The 18,531-nt window shown below is 36.9% G+C and overlaps 1 protein-coding gene across 1 annotated transcript in view; it reads right to left on the minus strand.

Moving 5' to 3' along the window:
- Nucleotides 1-330: 330 nt before the first annotated feature.
- Nucleotides 331-18,531, minus strand: part of PPP1R12A (protein phosphatase 1 regulatory subunit 12A) — a 123,156-nt gene continuing 104,955 nt past the window's right edge. The window contains 6 exon segments of the mRNA XM_010708460.3: nt 331-2,435; nt 8,729-8,779; nt 13,513-13,560; nt 14,487-14,591; nt 15,291-15,432; nt 16,669-16,685. Of these exon segments, the coding sequence (XP_010706762.1) occupies nt 2,349-2,435; nt 8,729-8,779; nt 13,513-13,560; nt 14,487-14,591; nt 15,291-15,432; nt 16,669-16,685 (450 nt within the window). The 3' untranslated portion in view covers nt 331-2,348.

Consider the following 18,531-nt stretch of genomic DNA (forward strand, 5'->3'; position numbering starts at 1 on the left):
ACACAGACAGGTTTATGTAAAATATATAAACATTTGTCCAAGTTGTTACAGATTGCATAAATATGGCATTTTTACTGTAGCATTTACAGATGTGCATGTACAACGATGTGCAAATAATCACCATTTGATTACAATCTTTGAAAGGTACTCGAATTTGGCATCCCAATGACGCGATGAATGAAAAATGCCCACCGAAGAATTTCAATAGCAAACTTACAACATTGATTAAGTTCATAACAAATTTCAGTGTCTTCTCAGTAAAACTTTCACACATTTAAAATAGTTTGTATTCATTTTATTTGTATATGTCAAAATACTTTTTTTTTTTTCCAAAATAGTGGGTTTTGCAACTAGTTTCATGCAGATACAAGGTCTGCTCAGTACTACCAATAAAATCAATATAGCACAGTAGCCATTCATCTTTTTTAAGATATAAAGAATAAATAACCTAAATATAAAACACTAAAATATTAGAAACACGTATTTAATCATTCACAGGCATCCAAACTTTACCAAATATAATCGAGAATATGCCTAACTGTCTTGTAACAGAACTCAGTACGCTGCAGCCATTCAAACCGTTCAGTTCTCTGCTTATTTTATGTTAGCATATGACAATGGAAGTTCCCTGTGGTTCAGCCCCACCTCTCACACAGATCGATTACAATCAGGTATCTCAGACTATCCGTGTACCTTTGAAATCAAGAATCCTGAGCTTGGTAGTAAGAGCATAACCTTACATCTTCAAAAAACCAAACGACGGAGAGAGGACATCACGTCTTCCTTCCCCAAACGTATCCCACCCCCCTAAAGCTAACCCCACCCCCCAGGAGGCAGTAGAACACAATGACCTTTTTAAATGAAGGGGTACAAATTCACATTTAATATAGTATACAATATAATCAATAATACAATAGCTACTACAAGCTTTACAATGTACAATCGGTTTTAATGGCTGATCTGGTCAGTGGTTTTAGGCAATAAAGTATGTGCCGATAGGATGTCGTATTCTGAATGGTTTAATGAAATATAAAAGCTGTTTCTAACAAAAGCAATCTTCACTTAAGTACTTTTTGTTTTAAAGGCCACTGAAATGTATAAAATGGTCTGACAGGATGGTGTTATCAAATTAGATGCCTTCTCACATGGCAACAGTGCATATAAACATTAATGTGAGTGTAACGGGTTATGTTTTTCAAATGATTTAGTAAGATTACTTTGGCTAGCACAACAGTTTTGGACAGCACTCAGATAAATACAGGTATGTGAAATGTAGTGAAGCAGTTATATTTATGCATCTTTTATTATGGTGAACACTATCAAATGAAAAAAAAAAAACAATGGGAAGAAAAGATAATAAAGTATTTTATATAGTTTAGACCTTTTGTAAAGATAGGGCTCCATACAATGTACAATGTCTAAATTCTTTATACCATAAAAATTAATGAACTTTGTTAAACACACTATTCTGGAGTAGCCTAATTTGCATTAACAGACATTTGCAATAGGGAAATATATTCAAGCATGCCACGTGGTGGTCTGAAAAATCAAACCAGTACACATTTATATATACAGCATCACTCAGTACCTGCTCAAATGAATGTGACAATTACAGGATCTAGCATCTTTCACTACAAACTTTTTTTTTTTAAGTGACCGATGAAGGCAGAAAACAGGACTCTTAAAATAATTCTAGTTTCAACTGACTTTTAAAGCATTCTGTATAGGAAATAAATGCATATTGCACAAACAGTGAAAGCAAACGTTCCACCAAACATCTCTGTTCCAGGTGGTTGGACAATACAACTCTAGGTAGCTACACGAATATGTAATTTAAAAGGGTGTGTGGTCTCTGCAAATGGTAAAGCTGTGAAAACACTGTACAAGAAAATCTGGTACATGAATAATTAGAAGGGAAAAAAAATCCAAACTTACGATTTAAAGAAAAACTGAGTATAGAAAAAAAAAACCTGGGAGTTGTGGCACAACAAAAACATTATTGAGTAACTGTCTTCTGTGAGAGCTGAAAGCTTTTGTTGATGTAAAAGTGTTTATGTACAACTAAGGCTTACTGGTTAAATATCTGAGGCGTATCTGGCCTTGAACACTTTCCTTATAATGCTGTAGCTGTAAACAAGATTTCTCAGTCATTTTTCTTCTCAGCAGCTGCATTTTAACAGAAACAATGATCTTGATACAAAAACACACAGGTAAGAGGGCGTTTGGCAGGATATCTGAAAATGACAGTCTCCAAGGGATCTTCCCACACTTCCAGTGACTGCCATACCATGGTCCACTGGAGTTACTCATGATGTGCAATACCGTTATCTGCTGCTGTAGTAAGCCCTTTATTTGGAAAGTTTGCTTATAACTCTGATCAAGGCCCCATTTTCATCTTTTAGCCTCTGGTTGTCTGCCTTCAGGTCTGGTAGCATCTATCAAAAAAGAAACACAATGGTTATTTGCTGTTATACTCCAAGTAACAGCAACAAGAGCAGACAAGCACTGGGGATAAAAATCTTCACTCAGTTGAAATATTTTGGTTGTTATTGCCCCCTTTGCATCAGCAGTTCAGAAAATTCTCATCTTTTAGCACGACAGAGTTAGGAGCCTTATATTAAGAACTTTCAATTGCCTGGTGTAGGTGCACTAAAATGAAGCGGTGCAGATGAGCAGCCTCTCCACAAAAGCATTTAGAATAGCATGAGGAAAGCAATTAAATGCTTCAGATTTCAGTGCAAAACAAAAATGTTAATCAGTGACAATTTAAAGAGGCTCGTCTACACCGCACTTGCACAGTTTCAAAATAACATGCCGTAGCTAATTATATCTGCCACTGTTCTCTTGGATGATTTCATTCTGATCAGATACAGTGTGATTCAGCTTATTAGCTGAAAGCATTAATCTTTCAATCACTTCCAAACTTGTGTGCAAGCTCACATCCTGTTCTTTGAGGTCCCATCCCTGAATAGCACGGTTCACACAAGATCAGATCACCGAAACACCAGGCTGCGGCTCAGGCATACCAGTTAGGAGATGGCAAGTTAAGGTTGCCACAGGAGATGGCTGACACGCAAACACAAGAGCTGGAAGGCAGAAGCCAAGTGAGGTGAGAGTTGGACAGGATCAGATAGGAGAGCAGGACAAGCCAGTGCACAGAGCTTTGTACTGGGAGAGCAGAACTTATCAGAGAAACTAGAAGCAATCTCAGAAATTCTCAGTGTCAGTATTCACACACTGATAACAAGCCACCTATAAAACTCACGGCTATATTCTGTGTATGGTTTCTAACAGCAGGTTTCCACAGGAGGCAACAGCCTATTTCTGCAGTGTAATTATTCAGGAACCTTCAAGGTGCAAGAGCACACAAGAGGTCCAAGTCCAACCGATGACCTATGTAACAACCACTACTTAATTTTTCTTGATGAAACTTCCATGCCACTAGTTTTGTTTTCATTTTATCCTTGCAAAATCATACTTGTAGACCCATTATACTCAGAACATTATTATGGAGCAGAAGGAACTGTGAAGTTTAAGCCTTCATTTACACATCTCCTCCAAAGGATTCCTGTCCACGATCAGTTCACTAGCAGCAGATTCTCAGAGTGAACAGGATGGTGCATAAGACACAACTGAGGCTATGGGTTCTCTACTTTCTTTACCTGCAAATACCAGAGTATGTGAAACAAAAGGTATAACAGGATAACAAGTGGAAAAACAGGTCATCTCCACAATTAGAATCATTCTGCTAGCCTGGATTCCAGCTCTACTCCATAGTGTGGCCCAGGGCAAGCCACCCAAACCAAACTCTTCATAGGGAGTCAGTGTGCTTTAGTACTGCTTCCATCACAGTCAAGTGAAAGCTGTGCTCTGAATATCAACAGCTATAAATACCAATTGCTTTCAAAATCCATGTCAACATATTTGAACATGAGCAACACAAGACATCATTTGACAATTTTCAAATATTATCTGTGATTTTTACACTGTACGATAGCTTATTACCACCACTTCATGTCATTTATCTGCTCTGAAGAGACACTGATTTACTTTCTGAAAAACTCACAGTGAGAAAATTCACCAAAAAAAAAACAACAAAACCCAAATCTTAAGAGTAAGAGGAGATAATTTTGTGTTCTGTGAGTTTGGACCGTTACATTAATAAATGCTGCTACCTCTTCCATGAAATGCAGTGCCTGCAGGAGGAAAAAAGCAAGAAGCTATTGCACTATCCAAAAGAATTCTAATATATACACATATAGGGATCAAACGCATTCTGTATTTTTCATTCTGATGTCTTGGATTTGTGACCTCAGATGAGTGTCTTGTTGTGACTGGGTAGGGTCTACTGGGACAAGAAGGGGCAAGAACCAATCTGGACAATCAATCTAACCACAGCAATTCCAGTTACTTTACAGTCCTTCAACTTACTGACTAGGGAGCAGCAGTCAATAATATGTTATGCAGGCAGACCCAGAAACTGCTGTATTTTCTGATTAATCATTTTAATAACAACAGCAAAAAGGCCCCATTCAAATTTAGAGCTTTAACATAACCCGGTACCGTTACATGTCTGCAAATCTCCGTGGATAAATTTAAATCCTCATTAAAGTAATAGCCAGAATACATATTAAAAAAATATTTTCTTTTGTTATAAGTCTGCTAAAGAATAGAGGAAGATTGGTGGAAGACAAAAGAAGTTGTAAGTAATAGGAGGTTTCTTGGAAAGGATAAGGTTAGGTAACATAAAATACACTTCCCATCTATACTAATCCTGACACATAAAACTACATATTAAGCCCAACTAAAGACATTTATGCAATTTTCTTGGAACAGTGCATTCCTATGGTACTCAAACTTATTACGAGATGGCATCACATGCCTTTCACGTGGAGAAGCAGAAAAAAAGCTTTGCATGAAACCCACTACAATTTGCAATTACATACTGTACTTAGTATTTCAAATTCCAATTTCCTTTTCAGTTAAGTAATAGAGATCTTGACTTGATGAGATTCTTGAATAAGATTAAAAATGCATTATTTTGCCTACCTGTATTATATGATTAGCTGTTAACTTTGCAGTACTGTAGCAGATCAAATAATTTTTCAATAACCACTTGCTGGAACCAGCTCAGTAATAATGTCTGTATTTGCTGGAGGATTTAACAGTTTGTATGTAACAAAGAGCTTTGTACATTAAGATTAGAGAAAGCTCATGCACTGTCAGGACAACTGTTCAGATTAATCAGCCACAGTGCTATGGTCAAGCTACCATCAAAACGTCCAGCCTCCCTGCTGTGTAGCCACTGCTTTTCTTTGCTAGTGCTGCTCCTTGAGCTTCACCACGATCTGCCTTCGAAAACTTCCTCTAAAAAAGGGAATACTCAATGATTTTATGTGGTTTAACATACTGAAAAGGCTTAGCATGGTTAAAGGAATGCCAGTGCTTGCAAAAAAACCATACTAGGGACCTGTGGCTGTGGACAGCTTGACACTAGATTAGCTTGGCTGTGTTGAAAACCCACGTTGTTAGCTGAAGCTGGTCTAAGACAGGCTGCCCAGAAGGGACAGTTCCCCCTCCTCCTGCAGCAACACGCTCCTGCTGCTGGGTGCTAGCTTTAGTTACACAAGCACGCTGCAGTAAGATGGATCAAACTGTACAACCACTAATGGGATTTCTTTTCAGCCAGGTCAGACAGCTGACCGATTCACTAAGGGTTAACGCAAGGGAATGTTCAGGAATGCAGGGCGCTGACTAGGATCAACCTTTCTATCCACATTCTATTGTTAGGTCACCTTCAGGGAGACATAAAGGCAAAGGATAAACTTGCTATTTATTTCATGCCTCTGACTGGGAAAACCGGAGATCTGACTCCGTAAGCAGAAAGGAAAAGTGTGCACTCATCTCTTCGCTTCTGAGAGGGAAGGGGGGCAGGAAAGGAGAAACATGTTAGCAAGAATCACTGTGCAGAAGAAAATTGTTTTATCTTCACCTACAAATCTTAAAAACTTACTGAAACCTCCACCTCATACAGCTGTTATGTTAGAGGAGGAAGAAAACCTAATAGATCTGTCATGGAGTGAAACTATATTCTGTTCCATGCAGAAGTTTTGAATCTCCAGTGGGTTTCCCAAACAGCCCTACAATAACACTACAACAAACTCATGTTTTTTTCCAAAATAGCAGCTAAAACAGTTTGTATCTTTAGCAGAAGGGGAATGGATAGGATGACCCAATAAGTGTAAACCAATCTAACACTCTGGGCAGAGTATTTTTGTGTCTGTTTAGTCCTTGCATGATAGGACCATAGGTCCATAACTGGAACACCTGCGGCGTATGTAGCAATATATATCAGTAACTCTCAAATTAGTGCTAAAATTGCAAATTCTAAGCTTAGTCTAGATAAAAATAAGGATTGTACAGCACCACGCAGGAATTTTGTAAGGAAAAGACGAACTGACTTTCAAGTCAATATTTTTAAGGAAGACTTTGACAATCTCTGAACACAAAATCAGACAAATGTAAAAAATACAGTTGCTAATGCAGCTGTTCAGAAATGCAGAGTACTGCACCAGAATCTCAACTTTCACCTCTCAAACTTTCTTTAGTTGCAGCTAGATTTGTTTTAGTTCTATGCATTTTAGTTATACTGCAGTAAGAAAGACCCATTCTTAACTTCAATTTGCTAGAAAACCAGAGATAAATCTGTTGATTAAAGCATTTATTCAAACATCTAGATGGTGACTTCAGGGTCTCCTACTGCAAACTCAACACAAATCCTTTCAAATTGTTGCCAGGGTGTTAAGGCGTCAAAGATCTCGTGAACCCTTGCCAGCTTAGCTACAAGGGAAAAACAACAAGCTTCAGTGCTAGTATCAACAATACCACACCATACCAATATAGCTGCAGCATCTCCATTTGGTACACCAGACACCATGCTTTAGCCACACTTCCATAACCAAGCAGTAAGTCAGCTTCCAACACACAGGTGTTAATAGTACAATTCTACCCAAGCACAAACTTATTGTCAGCACCTGCCTGGCTACACAAAGGAGAAGGAAGAAATTACAAGTCCACAGAACGCAGTTGCCTACAGGACCCTGACAGCTTGGCAACCACCCGGGTCAAGGCCCTATTCTCAGTCACCAGTCGCTCATTTATGTGCCTCAAAGACTGAATCTGTTTTATTTGTTGCAGGTTCTGCGGGAATCAAAGAAATAGAGGTGAAAATAAGAAAGAAAAAGCACACATGCATATTATGTTTAAAAGAACTAGAGATAGCAGGATTGAAAGAAAACTTAGAAGAGACAGTCCTGTTTAAAGTAGATAACTTGCTGTGAAAGGCAAGTATCAGACAAGTGGCACATTCCTGAAAAGCAATCTAAGAACCAGCAGTGATCAGTCACAGCTTTCCAAAACAGTTCACGACACATCAACAATGAAAGTTATTCCTGGAATTCTTTACTTAATGTTGTAGTTGTGCCAAAAATAAAAAAAATAAAATAATAAAAAAAATCTATTCAAAAGTCTGTAAATAATGCTGCACTTAATATTTATGTACATGACAGTGCAAGAAACAACAGGAAGAGTACTAATCTTTAATTCAAAACTTTCACAAATTGAAAGTTGACTTTTGAAAAACACAAGGTATTTGCATTCCCCTTTTTCCTCTGTATCCCAACTATCCCTAACAACCATTTACAGGCCTATAATAAAAGTTCATATGTCCTTCATCCACCTCATAAAACCAATTACGTTTCTATGCCATAGAAAGCTTTATACAGATTTCACTTCTGAAGACCCCTCTAAGAACCTCATATGTTGCATCCTCCCCTTAGAGCTAACTGTCTTGTCCCAAATACTGTTTACTTCTGCATGTCAGGTTCGATTACATCAACAAACCTTAGTGCATGTGTTTTAATGACAAGGATTTGGTAGTTAATACAGTTTCCAAGCACCAGAGGGAGCTCAAAAATGAGACTGAAAGGAAACTTTTTAATTGATGACAGCTTTCAAACTCAAAACAGTCTTTTTTCTTTAAAATTATGGCATACAAAGATGTTTTCATCATGTTCCAATGATAAAAATGATATCCTGATAAACCAGGGAATGAGACAAGTTAAAGCACGACATTTTATTATTCAGTGCATTGGTAAATGGTGCTTTTCTGTTACAATCTGAAATTTAAATTATCTGCTGCTCTTTTGGTCACTAAAAATTGATTATTACTAACTCTACATAAATATAATTTTTTCTTTTGACACTGGAAACATGCTTCCTAATACATAATTTAATGAACATGAGATAAGGATTGAAGCAACATTTAATGCTTAGTCTATGAAATTATCTATGCTTAATCTACAGAATTATACAGCATTATTTTTAACTGAATAAACATGAGAGTATTGTATCCAAAACAAAGATTGCAATTCTGCCTTGATCAGATCAAGATGTATTTCACTGCCAACATCTCTGAATGCTTCTCATCAGTGAATGTGCTATACCAGTGTAAGTCCCAACACCCTCCCAGAAGATGAGTCCTACATACATGACTGCTGATAACACCAAAAACAACTTCACTACAAAAAAAATGAAATTGCTGACTTTGAATGTGCCTATAGTTTCTTTATTTTCTATTGAAATTCTAAAGACTGGAAATACTGCTAGATTAAGTGTTGTTTTAAGCCACTGACATCAATACACTGTGTTAGTACTTAACAATACTTACTTTCAGTTCCTCTTCCATTTCAGATATCCTTCTTTCTAGAGCTCTTCTTTCCTAAATCCAAAAAAATGTATGTTAACACCAAATAATGCCTTTTTTACTAATTACTGCTTGTAAATACTGTGATAACTGTGAAATATTTCAAGTTTCAAAGATCATACAACCAGAAGCACAGTGTAGACAGGAAACTTGTGATGGCAGTGATAAATAGAAAATATTTCAATGCTCAATTTTAATAACTTAGGAGGAAGAGATATCAAGTCCTACAAAAGATACCCCTTCTTTTATATAAATTTAGACAGCTCATAAGCACGGTTTATTTGGGCTTTATTTTTTATAAGCTAGGCTTCTGGAAAAGCTTAATATACAAGAAATGCAGAAAATGATCAGAATCAAACAAGAATATTAAAAGAAAGAAGCACAAAAGCGTAAGCTTTCAAAGACAAGCAAATGTAGCTGAAACATCTGCCTCAGCTCACTGGGATCTGTCCACACTCTAAACTGCAACGTAGTGTAGATACAACCCAAACTTAGGTCAGTTCAGCTGAGTACCAAAGAAATCTAGCCACATAGGACCACCTGCTTCTTCTGTAAATGCTTCCTGAGTATTTTCTGCGTTTCTAGTATAGTATGTTTTTTTTTTCCTTCTTACTTGAGAAGCAGGAGAAATTAGCCTTTGTCAAGAACGTCAGGTTCTCATTTAAGTACCCAAGGTAGCTTACTGAAAATTAGCTTATGGTTTTCTATACTATGCTGCAGTCTGCAGTGCAGATACACTACCATGTTTCTAAGCACTATTGTTTTGTTTAAACCTTGTTTTCACACATCTGACAGATCAACAGCTACTGCAGTAGACTTCAGGGGTTCATAGCTTGCTTGCTTTCCTGTGTCAGACAACGCAGTGTATCTCGTTTAAAAGCAGTTGTGGTTATTCAGTATTCTACATTCATATTTTTTCCAAAGTGTGAAAGGCAAAAGCAACAGATTATTGCAAGGTGTACATATGCATCTGCATACAATGGTGTTATGCAAACAGCAAGCAGCATTGACTGAGGTGTGTAAAACTTTGGTTAGATCATACCGCCCAGTAGATACTGACTCTTGCCGGACACCTTTCAGATACAAATCATTTGAATTTAGTTTAATCATAGTGCACTTATTCCCCAACATTTTCCCATCTTAGCAAACAAATCCAAAGGTTTATCAATATAATAGATTACTGCAGTTGTTAGTACTTAAGGTACTTTACTCCTTCAAGTTACTAATTTTCCCATAATGATACCGACTGGTAATAATTGCATAATAAATACCAGTGAGTTAACTGCAGCAAACAAGTGACTAACAAAAAAAAACTCATACCATTTTACATTAATTAGAACCTTAGTATACCCAGAAGTTTTGCAGGATAACATATACTATCAGTGCTGTTACAATAAGCAATATTGGGCAATTCCTGTAATTACCGTGAGATGAATGACCGATCAAATAATCTTACAATTTCAGATGGCAAAAAACCTTAGTCCTTTGGATGAATTTACTTAACTTGCTTGTTGAACTTGTTTAAGAATAACTACTTGCAATAAAGGCCAGTTAAATAAAATCTTTATTTCATCACCTTTGCATGCCTCAGATTATATAAAATAAACATTTAAATGGACTGGACTAGCTGTAAGATTTGTTGTAAAAAACATATAGTTCTAATTAGATGAAACTATGTTCCTTTTTTTCATAGAATCATAGAATGGCCTGGGTTGAAAAGGACAACAATGATCATCCAGTTTCAACTCCCCTGCTATGTGCAGGGTCACCAACCACCAGACCAGGCTGCCCAGAGCCAGATCCAGCCTGGTCTTGAATGCCTCCAGGGATGGGGCATCCACAACCTCCTTGGGCAGCCTGTTCCAGTGTGTCACCACCCTCTGTGAAAAACATCCTTCCTTTTTTCCTGCACTGCCTGCTATTTCTGGAAGTGGCCAGCAAAGGACATACTCAGTTTCACTGATAAGATTTGCCAATATCGTCTGATTAGTCTCTGAACTCAGAGAAAGGCTTTGAAATTTACTCAGCCTAGGATGTTTTGTATTTCAACATTTCTCTAAGGTATGACAAAAAGTATTTGCAATTCTCAAGATGAAGAAAAAAACACTTGGTAGTTTCTGAGTGTATAAAAGACAGTAGCTCATTGCCACGTATTAAAGCAACCAGAAACCACAGTCGGTGCAATAAGACTGAGGTACGTGGATATATACAGGTTAAAAACTCATACATTCAGTAATAAACAAACGAAAAAGCCCACCTCGTCCCATCACAGATTCTTAGATGATGAATCACAGAATGGCCTGGGTTGGAAAGGACCTCAAGGATCATAAATCTCCAACCCCCTACCACATGCAGGGCCTCCACATTTAATACTGACCAGGCTGCCCAGAGCGTCATCCAGCCTGGGCTTGAACACCTCCAAGTATGGGGTATCCACAATGAATTTGGAGCTAACTGGGTAAAGGTACCTACAATTCTGATCCATAATGAAATCTTGCAGTATGGGTTTTAATATACTTTTCAGAGTGATAGATAACTGTTAATGAAAGCCATATTTTTGCCTAATAACTTATTGCTAGTCCTTAAATGAAAAATGTTGACTGTGCATAACCAAAACACATAATAGAAATCGACTGATGAAGGTTTTAAATTTATATTTTCTAAATTCTGTCACAGTGAACTTCTAGGTTTAATAAGCATTCCCACCTTCTTTGCTGTAAAAGTATTTTACAAGTGGAATATATTGTAGTTCAAAGACGTTGTCAGGTTTTTCTCTGCCAGCCTTCTACTTCTCCTCATCTGTTCTCGCTACTTTACTTTTGTCCTCCGTTTTTCTTTTATGAACTTACATCGGTATCTTGAATTTTGTACTTTATTTTATTCAAGTCATACTTGGAAAATTACTTAGAAAAATTCTACAGTTTGTTTTTAAACCTTTTTCATTTATACTATTATTTCACCCATATATGGAAGACTTCTTTAAATTATTCCTAAAGCCCCACAATTAGTAAGCTTATTTCTAGACCTGAGCTAGTTATGACTAGCAGCTGAGAATCCTACTTCAGTCACTGTCAAAGTGAAAGTAACTCTGGATCTAATGGGGAAAACAGAATCACAGATAAACTCCTGTTCAAAATTACTGTCTGACAAGAAGTAAATCGAACATCATAAAATAGAAGATCTCCTAAATCTTGTGTAGATCAGGTTTCAGCCGTACAGCACTACCACTAGTTTTATTTACCTTTTTAACTGCTCGTAACAGTCGTAATAACTTCAGAAAAAGTAACGTTTCCAAAAGACATTTCTGCTACTGAACTAAGCGTTAATATGAGAAGAAGGTGCAAGAATTCCCAAAGCAGCCAATTGTCTTAACACAATGGCATATCTGAGGAACAAGCAGCACAGTAATTTAATGCTGAAATAATGTCAAGATATACGGTACCGAATGTGGCATCTGTATAATAACACATACAGTCAAAGTCAAATCTATGAAATAATTAAATGTCCACTTGTGTGGCCATGATAGCAAGCAAGAAACCAATTAAAGCTGCTGATGAAAGATTTTTACTGATGAAATCACTGCCTACAGCACGAGGCCACAAGAACAAGCAGAAATAGGTACTAAAAGGTTGCTTCAATTATCTGGAGAGATTATTAAGATAAAACTAATGGAACTTCACAAACTGCCTGAGAGGATTTGTGCATCTTTATGTTCTCCAATAAAAGTGAGTATTTATGTACCTCATAGGTTTGTAGAACTAAAACTTGTTTTCTAAACCTCAAACACTGGAAAGTAAACGTACAGGGCTAGTAAATGTCAAGTTTACTAGGAATAAGTAAATATATACCATACCACTTAGTACCATCAAAGTCCATTTAGTTTTCTTCCCATTTTAATATCTAATGCGTCATTCCAGGATCAGGAAGGAGAAAGGTACGTGTAGCCAGGGACATAAAGGAAGCCAGGACCACATCAGAACAAACTTTGTTTGCTTTAAATTGTTGCTGAAACAAACTTTTATTGGGATGGGTTTTAAATGAGCGTAAAACTACAGCCTAAAATTATAATGGGCACAACTACTGAAATAATCCCTGCAGTCTGTCTCATATGTGGATTTATTACATGTCTCCTTTCCCCATCAATTTAGGGCTGTCTCTCTCTAATGCCCCTCTTCCTACACCACTCATTCATTTGCCTCCACCTTGCCCCTACACAGCATTATAGTTCCTCTAGAAAAAGGTACAGTACAAGGAAAGAGACAGTCTGTAATTAGTGTTATAACACGAGCAGGTTCAAGGTCTGATGTCTGTGGGACAGACACAGCTACTTCATTACCAATAATAATTGGTAAGATGACGCACATGCCTCCAGAAAGCTCTGAGGAAATTAAGGTCTCTGAATGTTGGAAATGCACTAAAAGATGAGATGCTCTGAAAGTGCTTAACTCTCTGGAGTGCCAATATTGTTTTGGATGAGATGGAACAAGTGGCAAAATCCTGGAGGACAGTGGGGTTTAGAACCTGGTTATCAACAAGGCAACCTGAAGGCAATTCTTAAGAGTAATTCCATCTGGCAGTCCTTCATATTCACTGCTACTCTGAAAACTAAAATCCCTCAGTCTTCTAAAAAATGCAAGTTATAAGAAAGGCTTCTGTTCCCACTAAAACATATCCAAGTCAGAGGTTGCAAAACAAACTAAAACAAAACCCAAATCGAACTACTCAAGAGATGTTTGGCAGTAGCTCACCCTTTTCTCCATTTCCAGGAGCGATCTGTCAGCAAATCTTTCTTGTCTCTGAAACACAAAATTAATGAAGATATTGTTACTTGTTCTCAAACAGCATAACAGTGAGGAAAAGCAATATAAAACGCATTTCAGATAAGGGTAACTGCTACTGTATTCTGTCCAAAGCATGCCTTTAAAAGCATTTTAAAATGTGTTCAAGGAAGTACCACTGAAATAAAAACTAAAGAGGAATGAGCTGTATTTATCACAAGCTTCCTGTGTCACCATCCTTAAGTAACTTAATCTCTGTGTAGCCTTTGGCAAATAGTAGTAATATAGCTTTTCCTATTTAAAAGCTCTACAAAACAAACATCTTCTTATTCATACTTTACTGATATTTACAGAGAACATATGGAAGACACTGAAATATGTACACAGGTCAGTTGTGGCAAATGTGATCTGAGAATGAGGAATATTCTTTCTACAGCGATTTAAGAAGAATTTCAGTTTTGTGTACATACTTGGTGTTCCTGTATGCAGCACTGTTATCTGACAGCAGTTACCTATAAATGAAGTGCACTATTTGCTCTTCAGCTCTCAGGTACAGCTATTTAACTAGGTAGGAAGAACTAGCAGATTATGCCAATCTGCCAGTAGGTTTATGAATTAATCAATCAAATCAGACTGACAGTTTGAACACAGGCTTAGCAGTGTTCAAAGTGTTTATTCCTACCTGCACAGAAGTCCCACATATGTGCTGGCAAGAACCACCAGCACTTAAACAAGCAGGAAATGGCCTCACACATTTTGTTCAGAGCTGAAGACCAGAATCCTGCACTCTTTTCTCTTTATGAACAGAGAGGTACACTTCTTCACTCCCATCTTTGGATGAGAAAAAAAGCTGATGCCTAGTAAATAGCAGCCCCTATGCTAGGATGCTTCTCAGCTTAGTTTGCTTTGTCAGCTAAGTATGGGCCTTTTTGTTTAATACAGACCTGAGTGGTCTTCTCCAGCTGCAGTTTAAGATCTGTAAGTTCCATGTTGGTATCATGTAACTGTGCTTTCAGCTTCTCGTTTTCAGCTAGGATCTGTTCATAAAGCTAAGACAAAATATTCATTTAAAAACATACTGAGTAAGAATTCAGTGACATTAGATAAACATTTTAAAAACCATGACTGAGCTGCATGTAAAATGAACAAATACATTAACAGCCTAAGAAGTAAAAATCAGTTTTAGAGTTTAAGGATGGTTAGAATTAGCAAACGCTTTAAAGAATTGCTACCAAATATCTCCAGAAGAAAGCAATTTTGCACAGGGAGCATGTAACTTACCTCACACATTAAAAAACACTTGCCAATTTTTTGCTTCAGACATTACAGATGAGACAACACAGTCCTTTTCTTTTTTTACCAACTCCAATTTTAAAGCAAGATTTAAATGTATTTTTGTGTGTATGTAAGGTAGCAAACATCAAATAAAGGATTTAATGTATGTACGAAGGAGTTTTAATTATACAATGAATTACAAAAACCGTTTGATCAAATTTGTCATAAAATGATGAAGTATTTTGACTCCCCAGGATTTCCTTGCCTATGAAGGGAAAAGTGCAAAAGCCACAGGCTGTTTTGTAATGTATATTTCCCCCCATGGCAGTGGTTGTTCTGCTCCTCCACTTAGCCAAGTTGCTGTAAGTTGTGATGCAATAGGAGACTGTTTCCAAATAATTCATGGAAAAAAAAAAAAAAAAGACAAACAGTAATAAAGCATTTTTTTACAACAAAATTACTCTATCAGTTACCTTCTTAAAATCAGTGCTATCTTCTTTTTCTAGTCTACTGCAGTAAGGTTTTCGATCTTCAAGGTAACTCTGTGACCCAGATCGCCCCTGCGCTGGATCGTAACGATCACCCGAAGACACACTGAGTGATCCCGTGTCATATCTGCAAAATAAAAGTTATTCATTTTTGTTTCTGTATTCAGACTGATAGCACTCACTGTACCAGACACTGTAAGCGTGCCATCATCCAAGTGAAAAAAAAAACAACCACATGCAATTATGTGTTTTAGTTAAGCCACTATAAACTAACTTGATGCAAGTTAGATTTTGATGTTCCTTTACTGTTCTTCAGTATATTTCAATATTCTCTCCGTGAAGAAGGTTAAAAATTCCCAACTAGTCCAAGTAAATGCCAGCATTTTATGCTGAGAATTTTAAAAAAAATTAAATTAAAACATTTAATTGAGGTATTGCCATGTCTTAAAAAACTTACTGGTTTAGATACTACTTGGTTTTTGAAAATCTATTTTTAAAAATATGTAATAGAATCACAGAATATTTGGCATTGGAAAAGATCATCATGTCCAACTCCTGGCAAGGAGCACTTTAATTCAAGTACTACCTTAAATGTACTACTTTAATTGAAGGGTTTTTAAAAAGTAATCTCTAAAACACTGGCCAAGATGAATTCTCCAAGCTTTATTGGATAAATGAAGATTTCAAAACTACTTATTGCAAATTCTAGTATTTCAACAGAAGCAGTTTATGAAACAGATCTTCGGCAAAATCCTTCCCCTGTCAAGCACTAAATTACAAACAATATTAATACAGTTTTAAGCAGTTTCATAGTGCTCACTCATCATCGTTCATGTGCTGTGGTAGTTCTGTTTAACACATTTTCAGCATAAACAAAACATCATTAATTAATTCTAAAGGTCCAAAGTCAAATGCAAACTTATAAAAAAAAATTATTGATACCTGTGCATTTTCATTTTTAACAAATCTTAAGGAAATATGATTTTCGGAGGCTCAGTATTTTTCTGAGATTCCTTAGAAATAGGAATTAGGATATTCTGTGTTTTCTTCATGCTTAAAAATTTGTAGGGAATGTTACCGTGTCCACTAAATTCTACAAAATGCCTCGCTGTCCTTTGTGTACTTCAAATACAGCATCCAATACATTCTCCAGTATTGACCGTCCCACCCACAAATGGGGAAAGAGCCACCAAAACAGTACTGTAGCTTTACAATCATATTCCACATAAATTTTAAATATCATTATTGCCTTTTAAAATCAACCCAACTCACTGCTGAGTTTAGGCTAATTTTGTACATCAATTGAGAATATGTGACTAAGAAGTGTAATAATTTTAAATTAATTTACTTAAATTGCACATACCTTGAAAGGCTATCACTCTGAGGGGGGGGGAAGGAGTAAAAAGAGAGAAGAAAAAAAGATCAAGTCAATAATTTAATTAAGTAAAATATATAATAACCTGTGAACAAACATAACTAAAAAGTTACATCAAAGTGCATGTACTATCTAGCACTACATATCGTAGTATTGTCAAGTTTCAATATTGTTAGGTCTGGAACCAAAGAGACAGATGTGCCTTCTATGATTTCCTCTTCTTATCAACAGCATCAGAACCATGTTCCCGGAATTCTCTCTTCCTCTTCTGTATTCTGTTTTTGGAAAGTCAACTTAATATTGACTTCAGCTTAAAATAAAAATATAAGCTACAAGACCATTGCTTCAGCATCCCTCAATGGGAGATGACTAGCTATTAAACCAACAACATACAGAAGTACTTATTATACTAAATTGAAATTATGTCATTTCATTCTTCATGTTACTTTAATTAATTCATTAATTACAAGTGAATTTACAGGCATACAGCATACTCACTTTACCTGATGAGTGAAATTTAATTAAAAGTGATGACTTGAGAGCGAAGGAGTGTCCCCTAAGCATTACATCACCCATACAATCCTTTTCCCCCTCTGGGTAGTCAATACAGACTTATCATTTATTCCAATTATTATAATAATCTTGGGTGAAGATATTTTACTCCAGAAATAATCCTCCGGACATCCTGCAATGATGTTCACTTAGCAGTGACTGAAGCCTTAATCAGTGATGATTTTTATTTTTTATTTTTTTTATGGGGGGTGTGCTTGGATACAGAGGTTGCTTGCCTTCTAAGAAGGGGCCGCATTTTTAAAAATCTGCATAGAAGACATTAGTCACATTCTCCATAACATGTTAAATTTCCCCTTTGACACCTTGAAGAGGACTTACAACACACAGGCTTCCAAAAGTATGTGCAGCAGCCCATAGCCCTTCGTATCACAATAATGCTATTTTCTGTAGGAGCATGAATAATGTTAAGAATTTAAGGGAGTTTTATAGAAAACATCACAGCTAGGTGTAACACAGATACACATTTCTGGTTTTTAAGCTTTGGGCCACAACAGTTTTATTTTTCACCCATGAATCTTATTTTGCATATCTTACGATTAAGTAAGATCCATGCAAGATCACAGAATTCTACTACGTTATCAATATCCTACAAAAAACCCCTTCCCACTGCTTGCTTCTTCTTTCTCACTTTAACACAACAGAGGAACCTTTGTCCATAAGAACTAGGTTTTCTCTTTTTACCTTGAAAGAATGCCACCCAAATGAAAATGCTAAGCAGGCCCCTTCTAGCCTTTAGCTACAACAGCTAGCACAAGAAATTAAACCATTCCTATATTATTTCTTAACAAATAGGGTTCTAAAGGCTGCTTTTCTTTGCTTCTAGTGGGCTCCCCGTGGTGCTGTGGGAATGTGAAAACCTCCGGGCTCTCCATTAACCTGCTGCAGTGTAGCTTCCTGAATGGAAAGCAAGTTATTAAGTCATATGCAGAACAGAAATTTCCAGCTATGCAGGGAGATAACAAATGAGCTGGTGAGGTAAGAGTCCTGGATACAGGAAAGCACTAATTCCCACAGACAGGAAAGCAACAACCCAGCCCTTTCCCATTCTCCAGGCTGGGATGCAGAGCAGCACGGCCTGATCTCACAGCCTGCAGAGAAGCGTGCCTCAGCAGCTTCCGCTTCCTGGGAGCTGCGAGTCCTGTGGCTGGAGGGCTGGAGCAGCAGCCAGGATGAGGAGTTCACGTCTTAAGCACATGCCTGCTCTTGTCTCCTGGCTTTTCAGAAGCTGTCTCTGTTATTTTTGAGGTGTTGCTTTAACTTTTTTTTTTTTTTTTCATC

This window comes from Meleagris gallopavo, chromosome 1 (genome assembly GCF_000146605.3).
Source record: "Meleagris gallopavo isolate NT-WF06-2002-E0010 breed Aviagen turkey brand Nicholas breeding stock chromosome 1, Turkey_5.1, whole genome shotgun sequence".
Taxonomy (NCBI): domain Eukaryota; kingdom Metazoa; phylum Chordata; class Aves; order Galliformes; family Phasianidae; genus Meleagris; species Meleagris gallopavo.